We start from the raw sequence: 26,828 nt of genomic DNA on the forward strand, positions 1-26,828 counted from the left end.
TTTCAGAGTCATGTATGAACCTTCTTGAAGTATCATGTCAAATTCTAGTTCTGTCCATTGTACACAGTACCACTTGGTAGATATATACATATTTGTTGAGAGACAGCATGCATCAGTGATTGGAAGAGGAACACAGGCTTTAAAAACTAAGCATTCTTTCTGTAGATAAAAATAGGGTGGCTGAAAAGCTAGTACAAGAATGAATATAAGGAACTTCTTTCATCCTATCAATTTCTTGATCTGGCTGAATACATGCTCCTATCCTCAAGCAGTGATGGCTTCTTAGGGAACTCCCTGCCCCAATATATTTTCAATGCCCTTTGGCAAAAATGGAACAAAAAGAAACCTTTGAGATATCTTCTCCAATTGATATTTGAGAGCTTCCAATGAGTTTCATTGTTCTTGTTGAGCTTACCTTTAGGCCATCTGTCTTCAGTGAGAATTTTCCTTAAATAATACCAGGTTCACAGCTTAAACATTAAACACTTTAATATCATATCTATCACTCACTGTGGTCTATTTGAATAATTTAAAAAATATATCCTTATTGACTTCAGAGGGGAAGGGAGAGGGAAAGAAAGATAACAATATCAACGATGAGAGAGAATCATTGATTCTGCCTCCTGCACATCCCCATGTGCCCTTGGCTGGAATTGAACTGGGGACCCTTCATTTGGCAGGCTGATGCTCTATCCATTGAGCCAAACCAGCTAGGGCTATTTGAATAATTTTAATTCTTTCTTTCCCAATATTTACCAGTAGTTTTTTTTAAACCAATAGTTGTTTTGTATTTGTTCAATTAGAAGTATTTTTCTGATTGAATTTTCTGATGAATATTGAATATTATCTTTATTATCTTATTTTCATTGGGTTCCGAAGGACTTATACATCTTAATATCCTCTTAAGAGTTTTTGTCTTGGAAACTGATAAGTAAACAAAAGCAGGATGAATTGCCTTTTGTGTTGTTGTATGATTGCCCAGAACTAGCCTATTTGCCCATGAACATAGACGGTAAAACTAGAAAATGTTACCATCATCTATGTAGCCCCCTGTTTCATACATAGATGGAAATATGTTGAAGCCTAGATATAACATGTGGGAATCTTCTAAAGCCCAGGTGTTGTCATACAGTTTAGTGGTCTGTCTCTTTCCCTAGATTAACTCTAAATCTAAGAAAAAAATATCTGGGTATGCATTTCACTTCCGCTGAAGAACAGGACAAGGTTCATAGTGAACGTACTTTATGCAATATATAGAAGAGAATGAAAATGATTTTCTTCCCTATTTTTACAGGATATGCGTTTCTTTCCCTAGGGAAAGCTACTTCCTTCACTCATCATGCCATCCTCCAATCAGAGCATCTCCCACCCTGCAGTTTTCCTCCTTACGGGCATCCCTGGTTTTGAAACTTACCATGCCTGGATCTCTATCCCATTCTGTTGTCTCTATGCCGTTGCCATCTCTGGGAATGGAATGATCTTGTTTGTCATCATCACTGAGTCCAGCCTTCATGAACCCATGTACTATTTCCTCTCTATGCTATCCTGCACGGACCTAGGACTGTGCCTTTCCACACTGGTCACCATACTGGGTATTTTCTGGTTTAATGCTCGAGAAATCAGCTTTGACGCCTGCGTTGGCCAAATGTTCTTTATCCACGGTTTCACCTTCATGGAGTCCTCAGTACTCCTGGCGATGGCCTTTGACCGCTTCATCGCCATCTGTAACCCGCTGAGATACGCCACGATCTTAACCAATGCACGGATCATCAAAGTGGGCTTTGCAGTAGTTATTAGGGGAACAACAGCTCTAGTGCCTTTACTTCTGCTCCTTAAACGTCTGTCCTTCTGCCGTAGTCATGTTCTGCACCATTCCTATTGTTTCTACCCAGATGTGATGAAGCTTTCATGCACGGACACCAAGATCAACAGCGCATTTGGCCTGTCCATTGTTATCTCTAATGCTGGCGTGGACTCTGTCTTGATCCTCCTCTCGTATGTTCTGATCATCCACTCTGTGCTCAGCATTGCCTCCCCAGAGGAAAGGAAAAAGGCCTTTGGAACCTGTGTCTCACACATAAGTGCTGTTGCCATTTTCTACATCCCCATGATCAGCTTGTCACTGGTGCATAGATTTGGGAAGCACACCCCTCCCCTTGTGCACACTCTCATTGCCAATGTCTATCTACTTATCCCTCCTGTAATGAATCCCATAATCTACAGTGTAAAGACCAAGCAAATTCGTAAGGCTGTGCTCAAAACATTTCTTTCTAAGCTAATTTAGGTAATTTTTAGATTACCATATCTTTACAAAGTCCTCTCTAACTTATATTTTATCATCTACCAATATGAGTTACAACCATACCTTGAAAAAGCATGTTTCTATATGCTTCCAGTCTATTGTGAGGAACTGGTAATTTACTAATGACTTTACCTTCTTTCATCCAGCCACTCAACCCACCTCTGACAGCTCTCAGTCTGTTCCATGTATCCATGCCTCTGTTTCTACTTTGTTCATTAGTTTATTTTGTTCATTAAATTAGATTCCTCATATTTTGTTCATTGTATTCCACATATTTTCAAATGGAGTTCTATTTCAACACTTGGAATATCCCTTTCAATACCTTCCACTTTCCCTTCAGTATGTTCCTGTATAAAATTTCAGCTGTAGTTTCATCTATCAATGTTATTTCATCATTTGTTCTATTTTTAATGAATTTTCCAAAATTTATAGATGACTAATTATGCTGTTATCCAGTGATACTACTAATTTAATCTTTATTTCAACTCAAATTCTCCCCATTCTTGGGTGAAAGTAGTTTGGGCATGTGTGCTCTCTCCACTTGCCTTATAATCTTGAATTCATCTTTGTTTTTGTTGTAACAGTATTGTTATTGTGATAGAATTCACACACAACACAATTCATCAATAAAATGTGCAAAATTGAATGGTTTTTTTATTATATTCACAGAGTTGTGCAACTGTCACCACAAAAAGTTTTAGAACATATTCATAATCATAAAAGAAAAGCTGAGCAAATCCGTTCCTACCTGGTTCTATGTCTTATGATTGCGGTGATACTGGCAAACCACTGGTGAGCAAACACATGGGAAATTCATTAACACCATTTGTCCCTTACTTTTGCCCTATTAAAGCTTTGACTTGCAGCTGTTCAGGATCGAATTGCTATTGAATAAGAATTGGAATTGAAAGTAATCTCTAGGACTATCCTTTGGGGAAGTAGACTGAGTTAGACTGAAAAAAAATTGCCCTTCATACTCTGTCATTTGGGGCACAAAGGTTAGCAGGACACAGCTATTTAGAGTTCTCTCCTAGGAATTTGTGTTCCTGCTGGGTAAATGTCTCTCACCAGGCAGCTTCTGGATTCTTCATAAAGGTTTTCTTTCTTAAATCTGGTTGCTCTGTCTTCCTGAGAACTCCTCATGAATACTCCTGCAAAAGAGAACATCTTTGGAGATGGTTTAAGAGGACAAGATTGGGCAGGGCTTGTTTCCCTGACCTTAGAACAGAAAGACTTTTTATTTTTATTTTTTAAGGTTGTGAGATTGAGATAATCTTTCTCTCTTCTCTCTCAATTTAAAAGACTATCTGCTCAAGTATCTTCTGGCAAGGATGTGGTGAAAAGGAAACCCTTATATATTGATGGTGGGATTATAAATTGGTCCAACTACTATAGAAAACAATGAGTTTCCTCAAAAATTTAAAAATAAACCTACTATATAATCCAGTAATTCCACTTATACCCTATAATCCAGCCTTTCCACCCAAAGGAAATGAAAACAGGATTTCAAAGAGATATATACACTCTCATGTTTATTGCAGCATTATTCACAATAACCAAGATATGAAGATGACCCAAATATTCATCAATGGTTGAATGGATAAGAAAAACGTGGTACATATACACAATAGAATATTGTTCACACATGAAAAAGGAATATATTCTCCCATTTGTGACCACATGAGTGGATCTTAACACTATGCTAAGTAAGATAAATGAGAGAGAGAAAGGCAAGACTGTATGATTTCACTTATATGTAGAATCTAAAAAAGCTAAACGTTTAAAAAACAGCATAAAATGGTGATTACTGGGGAGTAGGAGGTGGAAAAGAGTGATGGTGTTTAAGGGAACAAACGTATAATGAGTTGTAAAAAAGTAATAGAGATCTACTACCCAGTATAATGGATATAGACAATAATATTATGCTATAATTATTAATGTAATAAATATTGGTACATTAGAAATCATATTATAATATATAAATGTAGCAAAGCAACACACACTACATCTTAAATATACACAGTATTATACATCAAATTTATTTTTAAAAAATGAGTAAGTAAGTAAGTAAATAAATAAAGACTGCTGCTTCCTGGGATGGCTTTTCAAAAAGCACAGGATAGGGTTGAATAACTTCCCCTTCCACACCGAATAATTTTTCTTTGCATGATGTCAGTGTTTAGTGCATTGAAATATTTTCTGAATGCATCAGGGACTGTATGATATTCAGATAGTTTATAAAACCAACAGCTCAGAAATTGGTTAACTCAGTAGTAGATATTCAACTGATTCATTTATTATGTTAACTTAAAAATACTTGCTGCAATGTTTAAAAGTTTTTACAAATATAGAATACAGTCATGAGCTCATATTCATTCATTCCACAGTTTTTAAAAAATTGAGTTCTTTTAAAGTAAGGACTGGTAGAAAACATGGCATTTGGAGTCAGAAAGGGGAAAATTCAGTTCCTAAATCTGCTATTGACTCGTTGGGTGAATGTGAGAACATGATTCCTCTGAGCCTCAGTTTTCTAATTTTAGCCTTAATTCTTCCACCTTAAAAAAGAACTGCGATCCAATGCATGTTGTGATAGCAATAGATATGAGACTTAATACTGGGAGCTGTCTATTCATATGTTCCTGGTTGGTCTGGTTATAGAAAAGAATTCCCAGAGGGAGGATAGAGGCATTTAAATAAATATATATTTCCAAAAATAGTTATTTACATTGGCTCAGTAGTTTCAGTGCAAGAAACTCAGGGGTGGTTTAAGAGTCAGAATTTAAGAAAAGGGAGCTCTCAGGTGACCTGTGGACTTTGAGTGATAATGATGTATCCAAATAGGTTAATTAGTTGTAACAAATGTACCATATGGTGGGCGGGATGGTTCTATTGGGGAAAGCTATGTATGTGTGGGGGCAAGGTGTATTTGGGCATTCCTTGTATTTTCTTTTTAATTTTGCTGTGAACTTAAAACTGCTCTAAAAAGTAAAGTCTTAAACAACAATAAAAATTAAGTAGGGGGATATTTACACATTTTCATTATGATTATTTCTATATCTAAACTTGATACTGCCTATTAATTTTAATGTACTTTTAAAGTTTTTCAATTTTTTAAAAATAATCCTCTACATGAAGATTTTTGCCAATCAAAAAAGAAAATCTTAAGCAGCATTCTCAGGCAATATGTGAAGATGTACACAAATACATACAAACACACACACACACACACACACACACACGGCAAAAGAAAGAGAATGGGATACTGTGAACAGGAAAAGAAAAACATAAAAGGAAAGCTACCCTTGCTCCCAAGCTTTGCCGATAGAGATTCCTGCATTAGAATAGTTCTACTATTTCCTAGGGGTTTTCTGATTAAGAGATTTCAGGCAGTCTGGGTTACGGTGCTTATATATACCACCTATCCCTGAAGAAAACACTTCCCCCGCTCCTGAGGCCCTTTCTGGAAAACAGGGCAGGAAAGATCACATCTTCATACTTTGTAAGTAAAACTACTGCATTCAGGGAAAACATCAGACTTTACACATACTGGTTTCCTTTAAGAATGGGAAAGATGCATTAACTGCGATGAGCTCTCATGAGTGCCTAGAGAAAACTGTAGGAAGCTTTTCCCTGAAATCTGTATTTGGGGACACTATAGTCTAACTGATTGGGTTTCTTTGATCTGTGTGCCATATGTCTTGATGTTTAGAAAGTCCTCCGCCTGCCCTTGCATTTGTGAGTTTTCTGGTTGGTTGTGCCACATTTCAAAATCATCACCTAAGAGCAGCTGGCTTTACTGCCCCCGTCTACCACCCACATCATTCTCATCCACACTTACTACTATTAAATGCCTCCCATGTACTAGTTAGCAGGCTAAATGCTTTATAAATGCTATCTCATTTAATACTTAAACATTAATGCTTTTGGTAAACTTCCAGTTTCACAGAACTAGATTCTAATGTGCTTATTTGGAAAACCAAGCTAATTGGTGGCAGAGCCACCATTTAAACCTAGGTTAGCCTACCCTATAAACATATTAATGGCTTTCTAGTTCAGGGGAGAGAGACAACTCAAAGTATTCCTGCACAGAACCTGCAGCATGCTCCTAGAGTGGGACTGAAATATTATCTTCATAGAAGGAGAGAATAATGATAAAAAAGGAGGCACATCAAAATTTACCTTAAAATGCTAAGGCATATTTGGCAGTCAAAAAAATCAACACAGCCAGGCTGTTGAGGCTTGGTGGTTGAATGTTGACCTATGAACCAGGAGGTCATGGTTTGATGCTTGGTCAGGGTACATGCCCAGGTTGCCAGCTTGATCTCCAGTAGGGGGTGTGCAGAAAGCAGCCAATTGGTGATGATTCTCTCATTGATGCTTCTATCTCTCTCTCCTTCCTTCTTCTTTGAAATAAATTAAAAAATATATTTAAAAAAAACAAAGAAAAACCAAACCAACACACACAGTATTCATTCTGTGAGAATGAGAGTTCAGTGAGATTCTTCCAATAGTCACATGTGTAACTTTAGGCTTCATGACATGAATTAGATGATCAAATCAGAAATGTGTTGAGATCCTGATATATTTCTAGAGTTTTTGGTCAATTCAAATTAATGTTGACTTGATAAATGTACCAATGGAGCAAATAACAAGTCTTGGATTTAAATTGTATCAAAAACTATCTATCATCTTCTCACACTGCACAATACATTGCAACGGTACTGGGAATAAATCATAAATAAGCAATTATCTACCTGCTAGTTCCTTATGTTAGTGGAAGAGGCATATTTTTAAAAAACTATGATCATACAATGGAACAACTTCTATGCCAGATGAATAAACAAAAAAGAATGTGACTCCAGTGGAAGGAGCATTTCCTTCTGACTTGACATAGAGAAGGAGATGCCACAAAATGCTTCCAGATGTAAACAAATTAATGTTGAATCGATAAAAGGACCAAAGGAGAAAATAATGAGTCTTTAGAATTTAGAACTTAGGCTCATTCAAAGAGTGGGAAATACGTGAATAAAGCAGAGGACAGCATTGTGAAAGAACTTGCTACATTTGGTAGTTTGATGAAGTAGGAAAATACCATGTTGTCTATATTTATTTGGGAAGAGGTTAGGTAGCAGTAATAGTAGGTTTTGGTGAGATTGGGAAGATCCTTGACTGCTGTTGTAAAGAGATAAAGAATTTTAATTTTTTGCTGAAGGCAGTGAAGAGCTCTGTATAAGGAGGGATGTGAAGATGTGCTTTTGAGATGCTCATGTCAATATGGAAAATTTGTAAACACTTGCAACTCAGGACAGGGACATTACTTAAGAGAATATTGCTGCAGTTCCTGCAAAAACTAATGAGAGTTTTATATAAAATGGAGGTGATGGAATTGGATGATAGGGATGGTCAATCAAAGGCTAGGTAAGATCTGAATCTACAGAGGGACATAGATAGTTGTGTAGGCACAATTCTAAAAGGGCCCTCAGGTTCTTGCCCCCTAAGTCCTTGTCCAGTATAAAATCCACAACTTGAGTGTGAGTGAACCTATGAATGTGATGGGGTATCACGTCTGTGATTATGTTATATTGTATAGCAAGGGGAGTTTACAGATGTAAATAAGGTCCCTAATTATTTGACTTTGAGTTAATCAAAAGGAAATTATGCTGGATTAGACTGACCTAATCATTTGAGCCTTTTAAAGAGTCAAGAAACAGCAGAGAGATTCCTCTACTGGAGTAGAAGATGCAAATATCATGTTGTGACAGAACAACATGGCTGGGAGCTAAGAGCTACCCCCAGCCCACAACAGCAAGAAAACGGAGACCTCAGTCCTACACCACAAGGAGCTCAATGTGAGATCCTGAGCAGAGATCCTATTCATGTTGTGTCAGATGTCTGACTTACTGAAATGTGAGATAAGGGAGGTGTCTTATTTTAAGTCATGCATTTGTGCTAGTTTTCATGCAGCAACAGAGAACTAATGCGACAGAGTATGTTTCAGTCTAAAAAGAAGCCAGATTTCAACTATAGGTGTGAACCATCAGGGAAATGAGGATAAACAAATGTTCAATAAATTGTTGGTTAAACAAAGGATATTCATGCTACAGGGAAGCAGGGTTAATAAGAGAGGATTGTTTTGTTTTTTTATTGTGTGTTTGTGTTTGTTTTTTGTTTTACATTGTGTTTAGCTTGAAAATGAAGTTGGCATATTTACAAACTATGCTAATGTTACAAATGAAAAGAAATATAAATCAAAGAAAAAACAAAAAATGTTGGAGTTACTTCCTGGAGCCGAAAGAGATCTTATATTCATTCTTTTTTCAGTGTTTAAATAATTTCCACATTCTTTACTATCTTAAAGATAATTCCATATTGGATCCCTGTTACCTTCAAACACTACCTTTTAACACACTGTATCTCACGCTATAGTGGCATTGTAGAATACCGAAATCCACTTACCGTGGACATGCTTAGAATTTCTTCATGGAGATTTTTACCTATCATCTCCTGCACAAGTTGTCTTCATGTCCTTAAGATAGCCTTTATTGATCTTCTCCACACAAGTTTTTCATATATACAACCTCTGTATTTTAAACACAAAGCCTTTGTGTGTATATCATACTGCATTTTACTTGTCTGTTTACGCATTCATTTTCTTCACTATCTACTAATATCCTTGAGGGCAGGTGCCATGTCTAATTTGCTTCTGTATCCCTATTGTATGGATTATAACATGTACCCAATAATTTAATGTTAAACTAAAATTCCAAAAGTGATTGAGAAGCCGGGTGGTAGTGTTGTCTTTGAAAAGAAGCATAGAGTTATTCTCATTAAAGAAGGAATTAAGAAAGGTTGAGAAAGTCATAGATGTGGAGGAAGAAGGGACCACATAAAGAAAATATTAATCAGGGGACATTGTCTAAGTCAGATGGATAATATATCTATATTTTCTCTCTGCTATCAGATCATAAGGCATGTGGATAAGTATAAGGGACATGCAAATAAAAGTGGAAAATGAAGTGAAAGAAATTATGGTGTAATGTTAACTTTAATTTTTAAAAGTGACAATACCAAATATTTGGTGATTTTTTACATTACAGTGAGATAGCCAAGTTTTTCACACACATTAAGTAATTTAATCCTCACAATAATTCTATGCAGTATATATATTATCATTACTTCAGAGATAGAGAATTCCACACACACACTGTTTAGTAACACATCCTGTGGGTTGTTCAGTTGATATGTATATCAGTCCATGCTTGAACCCATCAGTTTAGGATATGTAATCCTAAAAAATTAATTTGGGGTGTCAATTAAAAGTTCATAACATCAAAATATTTATAATACTGACCTTGGAGACTCTCTATACTCAAATAGTCCTGATTGTCATTGTCTTGATTGTTTATACTGGTTATGTGGATGAAAATTAATTAGGTACAGTTCAAGTTATGAGATTGTAAATATAATGTATGTTCATACAGGATATTATCACAACATCTAATAGATAGTAGGGGCTCAACAAATGTTAGCTCTTCATTATGATTAGATATAATCAACCTGATTGACAGAAAGTACTCAGGTGATAAAGAGAAGATTTCTCTTTGGTCACTGGAAGTTAACTTACTTTATTGACTAAATTGAATCACTGCATATATTGTTTGCTGTTCATCTAAAATTTTGTACAACTCTATAGACATATTTCAACAAATACTTATTGACTGTTGACCAAGTGAAATCAGGAAGTGAATGGGTATAAACCTCCTTGAACAGACATGTGAATTCAAATAAAGTAGGCCTCTATTAGATTTGTTTGTGTACAAGGTCTGTATCCTCACATAATTGTTCGTTTCCTATTTTATGCTCCTTGATTAGATGTAATCTTTGTTTTCTTTTTTAAAACCAATCTTTATGAGCTTTTTATATAATATAGAGATTATCTTTTATAAATGTGTATGTGGTGAAATAATTAATTTAAAGTTGACTGCATTTTAGAGAAATATGATTTATCATTGCAGGATACTCAGATTAAGATTCTGCAGTTTGAGTTCAACATGTCAATGTTCCAGAATGTCACATCCCCCTCCATCATTTTCCTGCTAACTGGTGCTCCTGGGCTGGAAGCCGTCCACATCTGGATCTCCATTCCCTTCTGCCTTCTCTATATAACTGCCCTCTCGGGAAACAGCCTGATTCTCTTTGCCGTTGTCACTCAGCCCGGCCTCCACAAACCCATGTATTATTCCCTCTCCCTGCTGTCCACCACTGACCTCGGCCTGTCCATATCCACCCTAGTCACCATGTTGGGTATATTCTGGCTCAATGCCCGGAAGATCAGCTTTAATGCCTGCTTGTCACAGATGTTCTTTATTAAACTCTTCACTGTCATGGAATCCTCAGTGCTGTTGGCCATGGCTTTTGATCATTTTGTGGCCATTTCTAATCCTCTTAGATATGCCTCTATCTTAACTGATCTTAAAATAGCACAGAGTGGAGTAGCAATTATCACCAGAGGGACACTAATACAGACTCCTTTGGTGTTGCTTCTGAAAAGACTATCCTATTGTCACAACCATGTGCTTCACCACTCCTATTGTTTCCACCCCGATGTGATGAAGCTCTCATGCACAGACACCAGGATTAATAGTGCAGTTGGATTGACTGCCCTGATCACCACTGCTGGAGTAGACTTGGTCTTTATCATCCTTTCTTATGCTTTGATCATTAAAACTGTCCTCAGCATTGCATCCTCAGAAGAAAGGAAGAAAGCCTTCAACACATGCATCTCCCATATTGGGGCCGTTGCTCTATTCTATATCCCATTGATCAGTTTGTCCTTTGTTCACAGATTTGGGAAACAGGCCCCACCATATGTACATACTATGATCGCCAATGCCTATCTGCTGATCCCCCCCGTGATGAACCCCATTATCTACAGTGTGAAGACCAAACAGATACGCAGGACTGTGCTGAAAGTTCTCCATCCCAGTGCAGCAAAGAACTAGCTGGGTTTTTTAATTTCCTATTTCTGGTCATTAAATGATGAGTAAAATGCCACTTATAGGAGTTAAAATGTTGAGTCTTATACTTGGATTGAAGCATCCCTAAAGATCTCTCTAACTTTAAGTAAGAAGGCTGGGGGCTACAGAAATAAATTTAAGGTCAAAATTCTCTATCACTATTTTTTTTTTCAGATAGGCATGTTTCTCTGTGACCTAAAATATGGCACAAATAGAGCTAAGTTAGGTTTGAGGAAGAGAAGTAAAATGACTTGAGATTTCGCTAGAATTCTCTAACCCAACACTCAGAATTTAGAGCATGTCTTCGAGTAGCCTCCTCTTCCCCTTCAATATTCTCCTGTACTTATTTTGGGCTACAGTTTCATCTATCAATGTTTTTTTTTTAATCTTTGTTCTACATTTCACAGATTCCCCAAATTTATAGATTGCTGATTATATTTTTATTTATATTCTGGTGTTACTACTAATTTATCTTTCTCCCAAACATATTTTCTTCTTTTTTTAAAGGTACGAGTAATTTGGGCATATGTGCTCGCCCCACCTTCCTTATGTAATGTCCAGTCATTTTTGTTTATTTTTAATGTGACAGTTTTATTATAATTTAATTCACAGATAGTATAATTTACCCATTTAATATGTAAAAGTTTAATGTTTTCACTATTTACAGAGTTGTGCAACTATTGCTATTGTAAATTTTAGATTATTTAAAAAATATTTTTATTTATTTCAGAGAGGAGGGATAGGGAGAGAAATAGAAACATCAATGATAAGAGAGATGATTAATAGGCTGCCTCTTGCATGGCCCCTACTGAGGATTGAGCTTGCAGCCATGGCATGTGTCCTGACTGGGAATCAAACAGATTCATGGTTCCTCTCTGAAATAAATTTAAAAAATATTTTTTTTAAAAAACTCAACAAGAAATGTGAAAGTTTATTTTTGCATTCTCAATTCTATTGCATTGGTGTCTATATCTATCCTATGCAGAACCACACTGTCTGGATGACTATAGCTTTGTAGTCAAATTTGAAATTGTTAAATGTGAATCCTCCAACTTTGCTTTCCCCCCTTCCCCCAAGATGATTTTGGCTATTCTGGGTTGTGGGGAAGCATGGGATTTGGTTTTAAAGTCTGCACGTAGGATTCTCCGAAAGGTCGGGGACCTTGACTTTTCCAAACAAGTCTGAAACCCCGGATGTTTTACTGGAATCTCTATGTTTAGTCTTTAGACATGCCCTTGTCTAAAGAACACTACAGATGCATATGTTTTCTCAAGAATACTTTACCCTGCTGAGAGTATCTAGAGCAGGGGCCCTCAAACTACGGCCCGCGGGCCACATGCAAATACAAATATTGTATTTGTTCCCTTTTTTTTTTTTTTTTTTTTTTTTTTACTTCAAAATAAGATATGTGCAGTGTGCATAGGAATTTGTTCATGGTTTTTTTTTTTTTTTAAACTATAGTCTGGCCCTCTAACGGTCTTAGGGACAGTGAACTGGCACCCTGTTTAAAAAGTTTGAGGACCCCTGATCTAGAGGTTAATTTTAGTTCAAGCTTTTGCTACAGTAAATTCCTAAGGAGGCAGGTGAATAGGGCTGTCTGGTTTCTTTAGCCAGGCAGTCCCTTAGCCCTCTCTTTCACAGAAGCATGTGTCAGAGTAATTATTCATCCATTGCTCAGGGTCTGCTGGTCAGTCCCAGCACTAGGTGTCTTAAAATTCAATATGTATTTTAAAACCAGCTGTCAATTTATGCAAAGAAACAAACTTTTGGTTTTCTTGATCATATTTATTGTTTTTTTTCCAATTCTCTATTTCATTAATTTCCACCAATACAATCATTATTATTTTTTTCTTTTTCTTGATTTTAGTTTTTCCCCCTCCCCTCAGAATATTAAAGTGGAGGTTTAGGTAATTGATTTTAGATATTTCTTTATTCAATATAAGCATTTAAGGCTATAAATTTTCCTATAAGCACTCTTTCATTTGACCTCACATTTTCATTCATCTATCTCAAAAATTTCTGATTTCCTTTGTGATTTCTTTTTTGGACAATTGATTATGAATGTGTTGTTTAATTTTCAAATTTCCAAATTTTTGTTATTAATTTATAATTTAATTTCACCATGGCTTACTTTTCTTGGAGCTAAACCCCTGCTTTATATGCATGGCACTAGAAAAGAGAGCATACAGTCCTTTCAACTTTTCAGCTTGCAGCTCTGCCTTATGATAGAAGCTGGGAGGATGGTGATTGGGGTCCCCAGTATTCTCTGACTGTCATGCCTGGAATTGAGTCTCTGCCATATGAGTAGGGCTGGTTGGATGAAGCCACTGATTTCTTGACTGCACTCACCTGAATTTAACTTCCACAATTAGAGCTGGGTATGGGGAATGAGAAATACTATAGTCTGACCTTCCTGGGAGATACTATAGCCTAACACTAAGGAGCTGGTGGGAATGGAGGTGGGGTAAGATAGTGGGGAAGGAAGCCCTGTGTCCTTGACTATACCTACTAGGAGTGGAGCTATCAATGTGTTGAGCTGGGGTGGGGCGGGGCAGGGGTGGGGGAGAGTGAGGGTGAAAGCTGGCTGCAATTCAAGTGAACAATGACTGTTCTTACAGTGATTTAACAGATTTTCTTAAATAAATGGTTTTTCATTTGCTATATGACTTTAGGGCAATTTCCAGAGGCTTTAAATGTATATACCTGTATCTACATATGATTTTTGCTATTATAGTACTTTCCCTGGGGAGCATGTTCACAGATCTCCTCTTGCTGCCATTTTGAAATTGATCTCTTCACTTCTTGATTTTGTACTTCAAACAACACATTGCAATTGTTTCCTGATCATTCCAGGTTGGATTATACATTCTTCTTATATGTTCTTATTACTCCTTCTGCTTATATTGTATACTAGGGGCCCAGTGCATGAAATTCGTGCATGGGGGGTGGGTCCCTCAGGCTGACCTGCACCCTCTCCAATCTGGGAGCCCTCCAGGGAGACTGCTCCAATCTGGGAGTTTCTGTCTGTCTTTGCAATCATATGATTTGCAAGCGAATTGTCTGAGACCCCAACCCAGTAGTTTGGTTTGGTGCTCACAGAATAATAGAGGTCTTTTTTTTTTCTTTGCTCCATTGGTAGAGATTCCTAGAAGTTGCTGGATATTTTCCTTTTAATTTTTTTTCGACACTCTGACTTTACTTATGTCTCTAACCTTTGCTTTCCCTCCATCCCCCACCCACAACAGTAACTTGCTCTAGGCTCACTTTGCTCTAGTGTCTAGGACAGTAGTTCTCAATCTTCCTAATGCTGTGCCCCTTTAATACAGTTCCTCATGTTGTGGCAACCCACAATTTCATTTTTACAAATTGAACATAGTTAAAGTATAGTGATTAATCACAAAAACAATATGTAATTATATATGTGTTTTCCGATGGTTTTAGGAGACCTCTTTGATAGGGTCGTTCGACCGTTTAATGGGTTGCAACCAACAGATTGAGAACCTCTGGTCTAGGAGATACCGAAACATGTCTGCCACCAGAACTACGATACCCAGCATTCTTGGTGCTCCCTGTGCTCTTGGTTTCCGCTTCCAATTCAGGGGCTGCAGAAACCAAAAGGACCAGGAACTTCAGCTGTCTCCAGGCTGGGGTGACAGGACTGGACACTCCAGTGGTGTCCTTGGGACCCCAGCCAGTCTGCCAAGCCCCCCAAGCCGCCTGCTCTCCGCCTGCTCTCCTGCTCTGCTCTCTGTCCTGCCCCACCCCCAGCCACTTTGCGCGTGCGTGCGTGCTACCCACAGGCCCTCCATCTTTGTTGGCTTAATTTGCATACTCACTCCTGTTTGGCTCTGGGTGTATCAGAGGGATGGTCAATTTACATGTTTGTCTATTTTTAGTATAGATATTGTAATACATCACACAAATACTTCAGATTTTGATTGCTTACTTTCTTTTTTTTTTTATTATTATTAGTTAAGGTATTACAAATGTGTCCTCAATGCTTACTTTCTTATCTACATATTTTATTTCACTAATCATGACAATATCTTATTTGTCTCTGCCACACTACCATATTGTGCAATTTTCAGCAAAAGTAGACACTCAATAAATGAATGAATGAATCAATGGTAATTAAATTATCCTATATAATAAGAGCATAGTATGCAACTTGTCCCCTCTACTGGGAGTTCATCCAAGAGTTTAACCAGGGGCAGGGACAACTGGGGGAAGGGAGGGAGGCCCTGGCTGGTGGTGGTGGCAGACGACTGGGTGAAGGGAGGGAGTACTCAGCTGGCAGCCGGCAGCTGCTAGGGACCCTACCAGTGCATGGATTTCATGTATTGGGCCTCTAGTATGTAAGAATCCTAGATCACAACATCTAATTTAGTCTAAGATTAAACAAAACTTAATTCTTTATTATGTATACTTTAAGAAAACAAATCAGGTCAGAGAGATAGCAGTTCTTTGAAGTATATATTTGGAAGCTTGGTCTAATGGGCAAAGTGTTCATTTTAGCCATTGTCATTCATGCTTTCAAAATGTTACTAACATTTCCATAATATTAGGATATTTCATTGGGCATTCCTAAAGAGTAGATTAATAGATTAGTAAGTTTTTATAATTTAAATTTTTCAATGTATGTGTCCTTTATTGGGTTTTCTTGAAAGAGGGCATATCCTATCTAATAAAAGAGAAAAATGGTAATTGGCGTACGACGATACCCTTTTCATTGGCTAATCAGGGCTATATGCAAATTAACTGCCAACTAAGATTGGCAGTTAACTGCCAACAAGATGGCGGTTAATTTGCATATGTAGGCACAATGCAGGGAGGCGAAAGGGAAAGCAGGAAGAAGCCCCCTGCCACTGACAGTGATCGGAAACCCAGGGGGGAGCTAAGAGCTGGGGGGTGATCGGAGAATCAGGCGCCTTTGCCGCCCTGGCCAGTGATAGCAGGAAGTAGGGGTGGAGCCAGCGATGGGAGCTGGGCACGGTCGAAGCTGGCAGTCCCAGGAGCTAGGGGTCCCTTGCCTGGGCCTAAAGCGAAGCCCATGATCGCGGGGCCGCTGCAGCTGCGGGTCCCCGCTGCCTGAGCCGGACGCCTAGGCCAGAGGTGTTAGGCCTGGGCAGGGGCAGAGCCTGCAACTGCAGGGAGCTGGGGGTCCCCTGCCCAGGCCTGACGCCTCTGCCAGAGGCCTCAGGCCTGGTCAAGGGGCCGATCCGGTGATTGGTGATCGGAGGGTGATGAGGGTCAACTCCTCTGGCTGAGGCATCAGGCCTGGGTGGGGGGCGGAGCCGGGGATTGGGGGGATATGATGGTCCCCTTGCCCAGGCCTGAAGCCTGGGTCAGAGGCGTCAGGCTTGGGCGGGGGGTGGAGCAAGCGATCAGAGGGAGATGGGGGTCCCCTGCCCAGGCATGATTCCTGGGCCAGAGGCCTCAGGCCTGGGCGGGGGCCAGAGTCAGTGATCAGGGGGAGATGGGGGTCCCCTGTCCAAGCCTGACACCTCTGGCTGAGGCGTCAGGCCTGGGCAAGGGGCCGATCAGGCGATCGGAGGGTGTTGGGCGTCGACGCCTCTGGCCGAGGCATCAGGCCTGGGCTGGGGGCAGAACCAGTGATGGGGGGAAATGAGGGTCCCCTGCCCAGGCCTGATGCCTCTATCAGAGGCGTCAGGCCTGGGCAAGGGGCCGATCCTGCGATTGGAGGGTGATGGGGGTCAACGCCTGAGGGCTCCCAGTATGTGAGAGGGGGCAGGCTTGGCTGAGGGACACTCCCCCCGCCCACACACACCCAGTGCACGAATTTCGTGCACCGGGCCCCTAGTCTATAATAAAAATTTTTAATGACATTACATTTTTTCAAGTTATATTCCTCATTAAGCTAACTTAAAGCAAGAAGCTAATCTTATTCATTCCTATGATCTTAATATCTGTCCTAATAATACCTGGCTTATCATAGATGCTCAATATGTGTTGTATTGGAAGATGAATAAGAATATAATTTGGGAGTATGTGCTTGGTTTTATTAGTTCTACTTTAATGGCCACAAAACTTTGAGCTGGTGATGCCTCATGTGGTAAAGTGTTACACAGTCTTATCATTCTTTGTAAAGAAGTGAGTGAGATATGTAGGAGTTTTGAGTAATGAGAGCAAGTTTCTCTTGTTGGTTTTAATGTAGTTTTTGAAATAAAGGCAAAGTATCCCTGAGGAATTTTGTTGCTGTCTGAAATACAATTGATAAATTTTGCTTTAAATTTTATATTTCCCATTCCTATTGATATAAATGCATAAAAAGGTGAGATAAATGTCAAACTTATGAAGTGATTTGCTATGGAGAAATTAGAAAGATTGGACTTGAGGGAATATATCAAGGAGGACTTTGGTCTTTTCTATAAAATCTCTCATTAATGAAATTATATTTATTATTTCTCATATAACTAAAATTAAATTTGAAAACCTTTTTTTCCCTGATTGTTTTTATGAAAAAATAGGAGGAAAAGGGACGAGATTGGAGAGCAAGAAACCTATAAGAAAATTGATTTAGTTAAAAGATTTTAGTGTCCTAGACTAGGTCTAAGAATGAAGAAGAAGAGATATATTGTTGTTATAATAGAAAGAAAATACAGATTTATATGATGCAGGAGCAAAGACTGAGTAAGCATTAGTATTTATCTTTGACACCTGAAAAATTTTTAAAAATTACTTAATAGTTCTGAAAAACATTTATTCATGAAAAAAAAGAGTTGAATTATTCTTAGTCAAATTAGGCTTTATGCAAACAGGGGTAAGTTCCTGAGATTGAGACCTCAGGCCCCAAAATTGGCCTTTGCCTATATGGTTTGGGAAGTCAGAGCTATGATCAATTGCTAGATAATATAGACAGAAAAGCTGAAATCAGTTATAAGAAAAATTTCTTATGTTACACATGCCAAACATTGAATTGAATGACTTATCACTGAAATTATTCAGATGGCTGACTATTTGATAGTCTCTTATGTTCCGTTCAATTTAACAGCTATCATTGACTATCTGCTATGTGGAAGATATACTTCAGGTATTGTAGCAGCATCAGAGAAAACACAGACATTTTTTAATTTAGGGAATTTATTGCTTTATGGAAGTAATACCAGAACTACTACTAGTATGTATATACAAAATATGGTCAAAAACACATAAAGGAAAAAGAAATAGATACAGAGAAATCACCATAACAGGCAAATTATGAGAAGGAAAGATCAGATATAATTGAAGCAGTCATGAAAATTTAATGAGAAGATATTTAAAAGATGAGCCTTTGCACGTGTAGTATTTCAAGGTGAAGGAGTGGGTGTCAAGGTTGAGGTCAAGAGTAAAGCCCACTATTAGGAAAGCTGCATGATGAAGCAGTTAGCAGACTCGTTTTCTTAGACTGCAGAGTAGGTGAAAAAAGAAATAGGTAGATCAAATTTTAAAGGAAAGTTGAACTTAAATTGTGGAGGACTTTATCACAAACAAGAGTTAATGCTTTATTTAGTTGTAGGATGAGAAATAAACATGGAAGAGATGCTTATTGGCTTGTTTTTAAATTTTATTTGAGCTGGATATTTGGAAAGTTAATTCAAAATGAATGACAGGCAGTTTTTGGCAGAAACAGCATAGAGATGGGAGGTCAGTTAGTCATTTATGGGAATAGGGCAACTGAGAGGCAGTGAGAATCTAAATTAGTATTTTGGTCTAGAAAATGATTACTTTAACTAGGATTAGCTACATTGTAGATATGTTTAATTTGGATAATTTCTAGTTCCATACAACTCTAAAATTGCATAGGTTTATAACTCTGATTTGTGATAAATTTTCATTGACTTTGAGATGGGTTTTTAAGGGAGCAATGACTGTTAAATATGAGTTCTCTTGGAACAGAGAAGTTTGAGCATAACTTTTTGAATCTGCTTTGTTTTCACACTATAGATGATGGGATTCATCACAGGGGGAATAAGCAAGTACAAATTAGCAATGAGTGTGGGCACAAAGGGTGGAGCATGTTTTCCAAATCTGTGAACAAAAGATAGGCTGATCAAAGGGATGTAGAATATGGCCACAGCAGTGATATGAGAAATGCAGGTGCTGAAGGCCTTTTCCTCTCCTCTGGGGATGCAATGTTGAGAACTGAGCGAATGATCAAGACTTAGGAAAGCAGACTAAAGATAGAGTCCACTCCAGCAGTAGAGATAATTGCAAATAGTTCAAGTGCACTATTGATTTTTGTATCTGAACACGAGAGCTTCATCACATCAGGGTGGAAGCAGTAGGAGTGATGGAGCACGTGGCTGTGGCAGAATGATAGATGCTTAAGAAGTAAGACTAGTGGTGTCAGAATGACAGTCCCCTGGTAATGACTGCCATGCCAGTTTGTGCAATGCTTGCATGAGTTAGAATGGTAGCATATCTCAGGGGGTTAGAAATGGCCACAAAACGATCAAAGGCCATAGCCAGGAGCACTGAGGATTCCATGAAAGTGAAGAGGTGAATGAAGAACATCTGTGATAAGCAAGCATTCAAGCTGATTTCCCGTGCATTGACCCAGAATATTCCCAGTACTGTTACCAGTGTAGAGATGCACAAGCCAATGTCAGTGGTGGACAACATGGAGAGGAAATAGTACATAGGCTCATGGAGGCTGGGCTCAGTGAGGACTATAAATAGGATCAAGGTATTCCCAGAGAGGGCAGTTAAATAGAGGCAGCAGAAGGGGATGGAGATCCAGGCATGGGCCCATTCAAGTCCAGGGACTCCAGTCAAGAGGAAGGTAGGGAGAGTAGAGTTATGGTAGAATGACATTACGGTCTGAAGAGGCAGAATTCTCTTGTAAGATCTTGACTTTCTAAATTTAGAATTTCAAAATTATTTTTAGTTGATATACATTTAGTTCACAGAACTTTAGAGTCCAGCTCAATGAAATTTGACATTTGTATACACTCCTGTAACACCTTCCAAGATCAACTGATAAAACATTACCACCAACCCAGGAGACTTCATAACACTTCATCCTCATCAATGTCATCAATGTCCTCTTCTATAGTAACCATTCTCATGACTTCTATTAGCATAAATACTTTTCTCCATTCTTCATCTTGATATCTATCTATCTATCTATCTATCTATCTATCTATCTATCTATCTATCTATCATCTATCTATCTACCTGTCTGTCTGTCTGTCTGTCTATCTATCTATATAATTTGTATCTGCTTCTTTCATTCAATATTATATCTGTGAGATTCATCACTGAAATAAGATATTTAATTAAGTTCAAATTACTTAGCTACATTTATTTGGTGCTTGCCACTTAATATCTTGTACTCATCAATAATTTGTTATATTTTTATACCTCAACTGGATTATAAGTTTGTACTTATTAATATGGTCTCATGAGAAGAAGGGGTTATTTTTAGCTAGTTGCTTAGTAGAGTTTTTTGCTTTTCATAGATATTGAATATGTTCTTGCTAATTGACTTACATTTTATTTGCTTTTCCTGAAATATTCTATTTAACCAGGAGAGTATGACTTGGTCTAAACAAATAATTCACTAATTTTGCCTTGGAATTTTAGAACAATTAAGCTCAGATTTGAAGTGGAAATTCATTTTAACGTAGCAGGGAACCATCTATTCTCAGAGACTACATACATAAGAATTCACTCCCAATAGAATTACAAGAATTTAGTACCTCTTTGGAAACAAATGCAACCCCGGGACAGAGTTAAAAGCACAGGGAGAGGCCTCCATGAACACGTAGTGAAATGTGAAGGAAGCTCCACAAACCAGCAGTAATAGAATAAGTTATTGAGTAAATGGAGTTGGGTAAATTCCATTTGGAAAAATATGAGAAAGCATACACCACAATATATATTTATATTATTTCCTGATGGTTAAATGTTTACTCATGTATAAACCACACGTAATTTAAATTAAAATCAGGTAAGTTGTGGCTGGGTAGCTCAGTAGCTTGAAGCATTGTCCCTATACCAAAAGGTTTGATTCCAGCCAGGGCACCTACCTAGGTTGTGGATTTGATTCCTGGTCGCACACATATGGGAGGCAAGCAATAGGTTTCTCTTTCACATCGATGTTTGTTTTTCTCTCTCCCTTCCTTCCTCTTTAAAATCAGTGAAGACATATCCTTCAGGTGAGAAGTTTTTAAAAATCAGGAAAATATTTATATAATCCTTGAGTGAGAAAGAATTTTCTAATGATAACATGAAAAATATAAATCATAGATTTACAGATTGATATATTTGATTTGATAAAATACAAGGAATTATTTTATTGTTTAAAATAACCCTTTAGTTACACAGAATAAAAAGGATAATTATGAACTGGGAGACACAATTAAAGCACATACAACACTCAGTTGAATAAAATGCTTAATGTAAAACAGAAAAAAAAGATAATAAAAAATGAGTAAAATATATTAAAATGGAATTTCCCAAAGAAGAACTGCTAGTAATACAGGAAGAATATTTGATTTTACCATCAGCAAAGGAATATTAATTAAAACAATTGTTTTTAATCAATAAAATAACAAAGATTAGTAAGGATTGTTGAACTAAAAGAAAACTGCACTCTTACATGGTGGAGAGTGGTTAGGTAAAAGGTTCATTTGCCATTATTTATTTAAACACAAAATACTTCCTTTCCTTTAAATTAACAATTTAATTTCTCAGAAATTACTAATAGTGATAACAGCCACTACTGCTAGTGTGCATAATATATATATATATCAATAATTCCTTCAATAACTTCTTATTTCAATAATTAGGTAATAAGTGTTAATTTTATGTACTTAACCCTCAAAATAACATTTTATTTTCAAGGTAATAGATATTTATAAACAGATTAATATAGTACATATGAGATATTGTGCTTAATTACTTAAATTTGAAATTGACCTTATTTCTTATTGTACTAAAAAAAACCTAGAGCATATTGCTATATCCTATGGTTATTAGAGATAAATAACTTATTAGTTCCTTTGACAAGAAGCACAGTTTTTGCTATGATTAACTAAATAGATGAAAACAAAACATTTATATGGGATTTGGAATTTCTTTTCTTTAATTTTATTTTTAATTACAGTTTACATTCAATATTTTTGTATTAGTTTCAGTTGTACAACATAGTGGTTAGAGCATCAGATACTTTACAAAGTGTCCTCCCAATATTTCCAGTACCCACCTGATACCATACATAGTTATTATAATATTATTGACTATATTCCCTATGCTGTACTTTACATTTCCAGGACTATTTTGTGACTGACAAATTGTAGTATTTTTGGGATTTGGAATTTCTTAATAGGTACCAGGCTCATGGAAGTGAACCAAACAGTGGAGAGTAAGTATAATCAGAAGCATGGAGGGTTTAGAGATCAGAGACCAGTGATAAGAGGGGAGGGTCTTACCTTTCAAGATGTAGATAATTAGAAGGGATAAAAATATAGATGCTGAAAGAACAATGCCAGACAACAAGGTGAATTATTGTCATTAACTTCACTTCCAAAATTTTTTTTCTCTTGTTTACCTAAGCTAAATTACCCATGGTGCAGCTTCAAGTCACCAGACACATCTTATTCTAGACACAAACAAGTACCATTTCTGATCTGAGAGCAGCTACTTGCCTTGGCCTTTAGACTTCTCTTACCCTTATTAGAGTGAGTTAAGGGAAGGTCATCAATTTACCACTATGAATGGAAAATTTTTATAAGGGACCAGGATGATGTTGCTGTTTACATAATTGAAATGAAAATACCCGTGGGGGATTTATGCACCATTCTGTTGTGCTTCACCTGTCTGCCCCCCTGGGTGAGTTAGTTGGCACCAGGAAATGTGGATGCTCAGAGAAGTGGGGGGGAAAACAAGCAAAGAAAAAAACCATAATGACACTCTGACTCTGTGTTTACATGTTTTAATTAAAAATAAAACTGAACCATTATTTTAAACATTGGATACACAACATTTAAAAGAAGTCCCAGAATCCAGTTCTGAATTTTATTCTACTATGTGTTTCTTATAAATAATCTATTAAATAGTGTGTGTGTGTGTGTGTGTGTGTGTGTGTGTGTGTGTGTGTGTGTGTAACTATGTGGAATGGCAGATGCTTTGAAAGTATATCCAGTTAGTAGCATAATTTCAGGTATACAGTACATATATATTAAATGTTTGTTAACATGAGCAAATGGATTTAACAATCAGGAACAAGCAGTAAAATAGAAATGAAAAATCAGGGGGCTGCATGGGGGTTCCCTTTTTAATAAAAGAAGGAAAATCAGACAGAATGGGGGGGTCAAGTGGAAGCAACTTCCAGGTAGGTTCTCAAGGAGTACATTAATTAACATCTGTATAGTGATTAATGTTTACCAAGTAATTTCATGTACATTATCTTATTTTGTCTTGCTGTTCAGGTGAAAGCAAACATGTTTTATTTACCTGCCATTTATTCATGAACACAGTGCTTAACACATAGTCAGTGGTTGAGTTAATTTATTCCTTACTCTTGAATATCTATTTCATGCTTTAGAAAAGAGAATTATATAAACAAGCAAAACAGAAGTCATTTATTCAACTCTATTTGGTTGATGGTTAGGTTAGCTAGTTAATAAAGTTGGTTTCATATACAAGTCATAAAAATAATTTTAACCTACACAGAACATTTTCTTTCAACCTAAAACTTATATATGTGATTTATTAATAATCATTTGATGTAGAGTTAGGGCCTTTTAATGTAGTTCTGCAAATTGGAATTCCATATTATCCTCCTTTCATAAACCATATTTGATATTCTGTATAAATTTCCATTACAATAATTATGATTGGAAAAAAAACAACAAGTAGCCTATAGTGCACTTACTGGGGGCACTGAGGACACAGACAATGAGCTATGAGTATTAAACTAGCTACTAAAACATCAGTCAGTATGTTTTACAGGGGGAATAAATATTGCTGGTGAGTTTGGAAAACTTATTTTGTAGAACTTGCATAGAAATCTTATGTTAACTATTTTATTGCAGTATGACTGACCTTTCACAATCTGGGACCCCTCAGGACATGTCAGAGAGCCAGTGTCAGCCAAATCCTGAAGGCTAGGCCTAGGGATCCCCCTGGTGCATGAGTTCATGCACTGGGCCTCTAGTATTATTATGTTGTGGTAAGAACACAACATAATACCTACCCTCTTATCAAATTTAAGTATATACTCTAGTATTGTTAACTGTAGGCCAACAGATACATGTAAAGGTGCTCACTATCAGATAAATGGAGATCAAAATCACAATATCACCTCATGCTTGTTAAACTGCCTATTATCAAAAAGAAAAGGTAACAAATGTTGCTGAGCATGCGGAGATTGGGGAATTCTGGTATACTGTTGGTGAGAATTTAAATTGGTACAGCCATTACAATAAACAGTATGAAGGTTTCTTGAAAATTAAAAATAGAATTACCATACCATGTGATCCAGTATTTCACCTCTGGGTATTTATCCAAAGAAATTGAAATCAGGATCTCTAAGAGATAACTGCATCCCCAGGTGTACTGCAAAGAAATCTTTATACTTATAATTTTGGTATACATTTTACATAAGTGGAACAAGAGCGGGGAGAAGAGACTCAACAAAGATGGCAGCATGTAGTTTAAGCATTTCCATCGTTGAGAGGTGCATAGTAGAGTTCTAAGAATCCTCCATTATACACCCAGAGAACCAGAAAACTGCTCTGACAACTGTGTGGCTCAAAGAAAAGACACTACAGCTAAGGGCATAAATTTCTTTATCTGAAAAATAGAATGATGAACCAGATAATTTCTTAAAATGTTAAGGAAAATGCTGGGCTGGCATAGGTCAGAGGTTGAGCATTGACCTATCAACCAGGAGGTCACGGTTTGATTACCGGTTGGTCAGGGCATATGCCTGGGTTTCCGGCTGGCTCAGTCCCCAGTGTGGGGTGTGCAGGAGGCAGGTGATCAAGGATTCTCTTTCATTGATCTGTCTCTCTCTCTCTTTCTCTCTCTCTCTCCTTTCTCTTCTTTGAAATCAATAAAAAAATATTTTAAAATGTTAAGGAAAATACACAAGATTAGGATTTAGTGTTTTCTTGGCTGATGGAATTTGTTTATAATTTGGACAGCATGAGAAGCTATTAAAGGTTATTTTAAGCAATGTTGTGATTCCATTATAAGATTAACCTGACAATTGCATAGAAGATAAATTGCAAGGAGGAGAGCCTGGAGTAGGGCCCCTGGTAGGATGTGCCCATAGCAAAGAGAGATTCTAAAGGCACAGAATTGTGGAGTTGGAAATGAGAAAGTTCAGTAAGTGCAGCATCAAAGAAGTGATACTTAATTTATATGGTAATAGTTCTGATGTTAAAGATAGAAAGGCCAAAGGTGACATCAATAAATTAGGCTTGGTTGACTGAAAAGAAGGTGGCATCACAAAGGGAGATAAAAAATTTTTAATTTTGATCACCATCCTAGACATTTAAGCAGAAAGACATGTTGCTGGGGGTCAGAGGAGCACTTGGTCGTTGTTTCAGATAAGTATATCTTTTAATCACCTACATCTTTCATTGTCAGAAATAATTTCACTCATCAACAGACGGATTCGATTGTTTATAAATGAAACAAAATAAATTTGGTTTTGGACTTGCTGACTTTGAGGTACTGATGGGGCATGTGGGTTATTTTGATAGGAAGACACAGTTAGAAATACTTCGTGAGAGTACATGTCCTTTGAGAGCATGTTTTATTTATTTTTACACAGAGTAGGTGTTGGCAAATATTCACTGAATGAATAAATAATGAAAAATAAATGCATAATTTTGTAAAATTAGTTTTCAACAATGGATTTCTTTTCTGACTAACACAAAATAGGGCAATGAGTATAGAAACATAGATTTAAGTTACCACAGACATTATGCAATTATTTTTGTATATTTTGTTTAATTCTCATAAATTGCCTCAGATTGAGATTTATTAGTTTTTTAAACTTTTAATGATATATAGCACTATTCGTCCTTAGTAGCAAAGTAACATTATTAAATTAAATTTATAAAACAGTAATTGTCAGAATAAGTAATTATTTAATATAATAAACAGGAAAGTTTTATGAAGAATCTAAATTATACATGAGGGACAGTTTATCATTTCTATGCCTAACAGAGTAAGATTTTTAAATCTTGATTATTTTTTAATCTTTGCTTCAAAATTATCTGAATCTATCTCTGCTGGCCTGCAGGAAAGATAGGACATGTTAACAAAGTCTTTACACTTTGCAATTTCATATGACTGTTCTGTTACTCATCTAATCACTGATTTTGTAATTCTCAGTACTTCTGCCTTGAGCTGTTGTGCTAAAAGGGAAACTTAAAGTTGAAAATATTCTTCTGTTTAGCCATTTATTTAATCCCCAGGATCATGACTACTGACTTGAAGACATTTGTCACTAATCACATGTTCTTAATGCACTCTGTTGGTGAATAAAG

General features: G+C 37.0%; 2 protein-coding genes and 1 pseudogene across 2 annotated transcripts; 2 read left to right on the forward strand and 1 right to left on the reverse strand.

The window, feature by feature from the left end:
* The first annotated feature begins 1,330 nt into the window (after positions 1–1,330).
* On the forward strand, positions 1,331–2,284 carry LOC132242101 (olfactory receptor 51F2-like). The gene has a single exon (XM_059711016.1). The coding sequence runs from the start codon at positions 1,340–1,342 to the stop codon at positions 2,282–2,284; it is 945 nt and encodes a 314-aa protein (XP_059566999.1). The 5' UTR covers positions 1,331–1,339.
* An 8,069-nt stretch (positions 2,285–10,353) lies between these two features.
* LOC132242100 (olfactory receptor 51F2-like) lies at positions 10,354–11,304 on the forward strand. The gene has a single exon (XM_059711015.1). It carries the CDS (start codon positions 10,354–10,356, stop codon positions 11,302–11,304), a length of 951 nt encoding a protein of 316 aa, XP_059566998.1.
* Positions 11,305–19,190: 7,886 nt separating this feature from the next.
* On the reverse strand, positions 19,191–20,133 carry LOC132242102 (olfactory receptor 51F2-like; annotated as a pseudogene).
* Between the last annotated feature and the right edge of the window lie 6,695 nt (positions 20,134–26,828).

This window comes from Myotis daubentonii, chromosome 9 (assembly GCF_963259705.1).
Source record: "Myotis daubentonii chromosome 9, mMyoDau2.1, whole genome shotgun sequence".
NCBI lineage: Eukaryota > Metazoa > Chordata > Mammalia > Chiroptera > Vespertilionidae > Myotis > Myotis daubentonii.

Coding starts and splice junctions, on each gene's coding strand:
- LOC132242101 (XM_059711016.1), top strand. CDS start 1,340: ATGCCATCCTCCAATCAGAGCATCTCCCACCCTGCAGTTTTCCTCCTT.
- LOC132242100 (XM_059711015.1), top strand. CDS start 10,354: ATGTCAATGTTCCAGAATGTCACATCCCCCTCCATCATTTTCCTGCTA.